Source organism: Anneissia japonica, unplaced genomic scaffold (assembly GCF_011630105.1).
Source record: "Anneissia japonica isolate Jap-2015-1 unplaced genomic scaffold, ASM1163010v1 scaffold2216_len6571_cov111, whole genome shotgun sequence".
Classification (NCBI taxonomy): domain Eukaryota; kingdom Metazoa; phylum Echinodermata; class Crinoidea; order Comatulida; family Comatulidae; genus Anneissia; species Anneissia japonica.
In genome coordinates this window covers 1-6,571 of record NW_022755021.1, presented here as the reverse complement: position 1 = coordinate 6,571, position 6,571 = coordinate 1, and the positions used below count along the sequence as shown (strand labels likewise).

The window sequence follows — 6,571 nt, the reverse complement described above, 5'->3', positions numbered from 1 at the left end:
TCAACCTGTTTATTTACTAAATCACCTTTCCCAATATATTCCTCTTCGTCATCTTCATCCTTCATCTAAAAATTTCTTGACAGTTCCATCTCGTAAAGGCAAATCCAAAACTTATGATCAACATTTCAAGCCCCCTTTTACATGGAATTCCTTCCACATTTTGTCCACGATTCGTCTAATTTGCTTTCTTTTATAAAAATAAAATTCTTTTATGAAAATAAAAAAAACTTTCCTATTACTGGAATGTTAACTTGCTTCCTTTCCTCACTAGCGCCTTTGATAAAGTTATGAATTGGCGCTATATAAATATTTAATATTATTATAAATATTCTGGTTTCAAATCATGAACTCACAACTTAAAGACTCAAATACTTTTAATGAGCACCACTTTTTCGTGACAAAACACTTCATGTTAAATGAAGAATGAAAATAAAAAATGGAATTGTAAATTGATGGCGAATCGGTTTACCTTTGTTCCTGGTGGTAGATTTGTACTAAGACATCGTATTGGTTTATACTCCATTGCTTGCACACTCTGATGACCATCCGTCAAACACAACATCAACATTCGACTCGATTTTGCATTGTACTGAAGTAGAAAACACATGAGTGTATATGTTATACTAGGCATTAATGTGTGACGATTTGTTATAGTGATGTATGCATACTGGGTAAATAGTATACAAATATTGACTGCTCATGACGGGAATGGTGAAATCTACTGCCCCATGGTGATGTGGACAACGTAGCCTAAGTTCCTGAGGGCTGAAGGAAGATAGGCTACGGTCTCCACATCACTGAGGGGCTATAGACTTCACGTTCCCTGAATCAAGAGCAGTCAATATTTGTTTTTAGTTATAAATAAAAGAAAATTCAAACATCCTTGTGTTACTGTACTTAGGCCTATATGTAAAAATAGAACTATTTTCTTTATTGTTCTTCTCCTTGAAAAGAACATAATCTCACCTGGCTCTGTGGTGCTGGTGTCGCAGTAACAAACACATTAGCATTCTCTTTACCTTTGACCTTTTGAAGCTGAGTGTATGCGGATTCACTGACATCCTCAACATAGTTCATCTGTTTAAAAAAAATGTAAACATTTCTCATAAACAAATTCTGATTACTAAAAAACAATTAAAAAAATAAATGTTAATAGAATTTTTTTTAAATTTTTTATTTGCAAAGTAAACAAACTACAGTAGAACCTCGATTTTACGTACGATACGGGACCGGAGGGTGTATGTAAATCGGGGGATTCGTAAAATAGAGGTTGGGTTATATTTGTGATAACCTTTGACCTAATACGTACGTAATGCTCAATATACGTATGTATGAACGAACGATGTTACCTAGCTAGGCTAGCCTCTAGGCCTACGAATAAAACCATGTGTTTAGTGTTTTTATCCATCACATTACGATGTCATAATAAAGTGTTGAAATAAAACCATGTGTCTAGTGTATTAATTCATCACTTTATGTCTTTTATTTAACAAAAGAACATGAAAATATTGTAAGATTACCTATACGACAAAGGTATAACTTGGGAATTCCCCTTCATGCCTATTCTAAACAACAGAGCTGTGGTGTTGTCTGGGCCTGTTGAGACACTAAACCCATGTGCACTGGGCGAGCCAACCAATTAGCGTTCGTGTACGTGAAACAGCAAAACCATGTGCACAACTACCGATGGTGCATTTTGAGTACCATCGGTAGTTGTTCATCTCACTCAGTTCAATTGGTTTTAGATTATAACATCCCGGTATTACACTCAATCAACGTTGCTGATTTCATTATGGTTTGTTTATTGTTATAGTTTATTGTTATAGTCTTTCTACTTATGGTTGCTCTAAAAAGGGCCGTTTGTTTTGAATATTTTCGGGGTTTTGATGACGTCATCGTCGATACGAGGCGTACGTAAAACCGAGGGTTCGTATAACTGGGGTACGTAAAAACGAGGTTCTACTGTATTGACCATATTATTAGCTAAATATTTGATATTAATTTTTATACACTGAAAATATGATTGTCAGTTTGAACAAATTTATAAGATAGTTGTGATTCTTTGATATGTAGGACTAAAAGGTAGTGCAGTATTCATTACTGAGTATAGGGGAATAGGTTGTTAGCCAATCGTACTAAAGCCTCAGCATTATGTGGTAGGGTGGCCAGTTCCTATCCACGCCGCCTTTTTCCTCCCCAGTAGTGAACCAGGTACTCATTTATATTCCTGAGTAAAGAGAGACAAATGTAAGTATAAAGTGCTTTGTCCATGTGCACAAGCGAAATGCACAGCAAGGTTCGAACCCATGACCTCATGGTTGAGAGATCGAAATGCAACCGTTGCACCAACAGCTTATTATTCTGAAAATGTCTTGTTGATCTACATAGTGATCAGTAGCATCATTGTTATCACCATAATTATCATCACTGCATTATCATCACTATTAATCAGTCGATGATGGTAATCCTAGTCAACTTCGTCAATATCAGTATCATTATTAATTTTAATTTTCAATATAAATTGATAACCAAAACTGAAATTCAACATTAAAAGTAATATTTTCAAATATATACTCTGGTTACATTGATAAGTTTGAAGAATTAACAGATTTTAAAATATTAAAAAAAAAAAAACCCCAAATTACTTACTTGTAAAGCATATTTTCCTTTCAACTCAGTTTTTGTCTCCTTGTTGATGCCAATAGGCAATATAGGTGGCGCTATTTCAGACAAATCGGAATCTAACCACTGCTCATACACCATAGACTTGAGGTTGGTATCATTTAACACTTTTCCCTGTAAATATAAAATTTAATTTATTACACAGTATTTAAAGATTCAACACTATTAATCAACATCAAATTTCCAACTTTATACAGTACCTTGAAAATGATTCACAATGTGTCCTAAACAGTTGCAGCGCTAAGGGGACACTTTTTAACTAAGCACAACTAAAACACTACGACGCGTACAAAAATATGTAAATAAGAATTAAATATATCATTGGACGGATCTTGGTCATTCAATAATAATTCAGTTTTGCTGATAATGTCATTATTGACTTGTTTAATAAGGCACCTAAGTGAATGTTCAACACAAGCACATTTGAAATTACTGGTAAAATAATAGTCCAAAATAAGTTCAGACAGAAATGAAAATACACAAATTAAAATTCATATTCATTGTGTGTACACAGTAGTAAATCCAGGGGTGAGAAGCAGCAAAAAAATTACATGCTTTCAAGAGTGTTACCCCCGGATGCACTAGAAAATGGAGAAACCATTACTCCTTGGACCATACCATATCTTAAAACCTTGAATGTGAAGGCCTGGGCTTCTCTTTTTTTGTGAACTTTGGATGGGCTTCTTTTCGAGATGGGCCTCTTTTCGAGGCTACTTTTGCAAAGTAAAGAGTGGGCTTCTTTTAAAAAGAATGCTGTAAATTTGGAAAATTACTACTATAGGCCTGAAATAATAAATAGAGCCATTAATAAACAAAGCGTGTTTTTAAATTATTTTGTTTCTTTGAAATTCATGTACAGTGTATGTACTGTACTAAAGTATATCGAAAAGAAGCCCATGCTGTCTTGAAAAGAAGTCCATGGCTTAGTTTCAAGATGTGCTCCTTTTCAAGGTTACTTTTGCAAACTAAAGAGGAGGACTTCATCGGAGATGGACTTCTTCTGGAGATTAATCCCATTGGGCTTCTATTTGAGGTTTTTACGGTACATCCATAATTGGCGCAGAAACATCCTGGAACTCCCAATGGTACTGTAATGGTTGCAGGGGTGGCGCCAGTAATTCCCCGACGGGGGTCCAAGGTCCCCAACAGGGGACCCGATGCCCTGGATGAGGAAGATTTCCCCAATGAGTGCAAAGTGAGCATTGGTCAAGCATCGCTTAAAAGGTTTTGAAAGTGGTATAGGGGGCGAAGCCACCATCAAAAATTTAAATTTTGGACAATTTAAGGGTTTCCATGGCTTTTTTAAGCGATGTAATTTTTTCTTTGGACCATACCAGTTACTTTCTCCCGACGAATTGTGGTTCACCCACCCCCCCAAAGTCTACAATTGTTCACTACAGGGCATTCTGTCAACCATATGAAAATTCTACTTTTTTACTCTTTCATACATCTATTGGCTCCTATCGTACCTGATGCTCGGACATAAGCCAATCCAAGCAAGCTTCTATCCACTCATCATGGACCTGTATATGTTGAGCTTTCAACCAGCCCTTGACTTGCAGCAGCGACATCTATGAGAATTAAAAAACATTTTAAGCTCATGTTAAGTTCAAACAGAAATGGCTTATGTGCTTGTTAAAAAAAGCAGTACACGCTTCAAAAAAAAAGTAGGGGATTAACAATGTACTGCTCAATTCACCACCAGAAAGATTCCACTGGAATCCCATTGTCAAACTGTTTTCAAGTATAGTTACACCTACTACTGTAAAGTTTTTTAATTGCATGCCGGAGGACATCTAAAAAATCACCTCAAATTTGCATAGAAAATCGCCAGGAAAATAGGTGCGCGGAATCGTAATTGCAGTGCTTCTATATTAGCATTTGGTCAAAGCCAAATTCTCGGCAAAATCTGATTGACCTTATTTTCCAAAATGCGGATTTCTAGTTCAAATACTTGCGCGGAGGATATATTCCCCATGCAGGCCTTACTATACAGTCTGGTAGTATGTTTTACATGATAGGTAACAATTTTTTTTTTTCTGTGCAGGTATAGTGATGGTTCAGAGCCAATATATAATAAGTATTCTATTTAATATTTCTGCATGGAGAACTATTCCCCACACAGTCTGGTATAATTCATAAAAAATAATAGCAAGGGCAAATATAAAAATTTATTAGATTTCCCTACCATCAGCATCAAAAATTTTGGAAATATTGATGCGGGAATAATTAAAAAAAAAATTTATTTATTTATATTTATTTTTTTTTTTTTTTGTCGCCTCAATTATTTTAACTGAATAAAAACAACTCTGCAAAAAACAAATTCTCACAAAATATAAAGGAATTGGTTCCGAATTCGGCAGACTATAAACTCTTCCAATTGATTAGATTAGACATAGAGATCGTCGTAAAGTTGAAAATGCAAAGGCCATTCTTTATACTTGTTTACTGTTGCTAAGATAACAGCTTGCTAACTGCGGTTAAAAATAAACAACAAAGCGGTCTGTCCCTAAAGAGACCCGCCCAGTGGGCTGATCGGATCGTTGATTCACAACATGAAGACTCACATGTTCCACAGAGACTCTCGCTTCTAAAAATAACTTGTTACATAATGCATTACAAGTCTGTCTTGTGATGGGTGTGTTTGATTGGATTGGTTGTTGTTGGGCAAAAACTAAACTACGACATCAACAAAGAAAGTTTAGGCAAAGGCTGGCCTAGCTGGAGGTAAAGAAAAAAGCCTAGGCGCCTATGCCTATACTACAATTAGGGTGTTCCCTTCCCTTTGATGCTCGAGTAATGTCTGACTTTTTCACCAGAATAATAGCCTAGGCCTAGTTTTGGATAGGCCATTGGATCACAGGGCATTTGTTTAAATGCATCAGCCACTTCAAAAACAATGTCATGTTCGTTCTGTTCATGTACACCGGACTCCCCGGGTATAAAAAAAAAACCTCCCGCTCTCATCAATTGTTTTTTTGAAAAAAGAGTGATAATCTAAAAATTTTTCTCTACGTAGGCCTATGCTATGTGCCCTTTATACCACTCTCCCAAGAATTTCTGTGCAAATGCGAGTTATTTTTTAAAATTTGTATGAAATGAACCCATGACTTGTGTGCTTACGGTGTGGTATGTAGGCATCTGTTCTTCTAGTCTCAGACTCAGCAAGGAATTGTTGGTCTCTTCAGGCATGCCTCAGTAAGCCTAATTATAGAGTCCCTACGAATCCCGGCCCTGCTAACTAGGCTCGTTGGTGTAGCGCCTGCCCTGGCCCTTCCTTTCGTCCTTCACTTACTGTCGCTGGCCTAGTAGGCCATCTACCTACCTACCCTGACCTAGCTAAAGTAGAGGTCTAGTCTAAACTAGGTAGTTAATCTGTAGGTCTCTAACCTACATTCATTCTCTTACGTTGAAGAAATTATATTACAAAATAGAACTCAAAAAACTTCTTGATTTTAGCATCACACGCCACATCATGCAGACACTCCACGAAAAAAGTCGTCGGGAATCTCGACTTGAGCGAGTTGAGGGCGTTTCAAATTACGCGCGCGCACATGGCGAGGTCAAGGGTAGATCCAGGTCAGGTTATGGTTATCCTCATTGTTGTTATTATTTTCTGAGTCATGTGGTCTTTGTATTAGAGGTTTTGATGTACGTTTAAATACGTGTCCTGTCTTTATTAGTAGGTAATTTTAGAAATTATGTTTCAGGGCTAAAGTTCCAAACGCCACTTAATGTGTTTGCTCAAATATTCGGTTTTTTCAAGACTAAAATAGTTAAAGATCGATATACTAAGACTAAGCCCATCTATCATGAGGCTCAGCCTCAGTTTGTTGGTTAGACGGGGTTGAGTCACTTGACGAGTGTTGTCTCAGGATCCAATCAGGCC

General features: G+C 36.6%; 1 protein-coding gene across 1 annotated transcript; it reads right to left on the bottom strand.

Annotated features, from left to right (window-relative positions):
* Positions 1–469: 469 nt before the first annotated feature.
* Positions 470–6,183, bottom strand: LOC117123328 (recQ-mediated genome instability protein 1-like; the record flags this gene model as incomplete). The annotated part of the gene is made up of 5 exons (XM_033269217.1): positions 6,077–6,183; positions 4,152–4,253; positions 2,650–2,796; positions 967–1,077; positions 470–589 (listed from the first exon to the last, which is right to left on the bottom strand). Coding segments are annotated over exons 1-5 (486 nt in total), but the record flags the coding sequence as incomplete, so codon positions are not given.
* Positions 6,184–6,571: the final 388 nt, after the last annotated feature.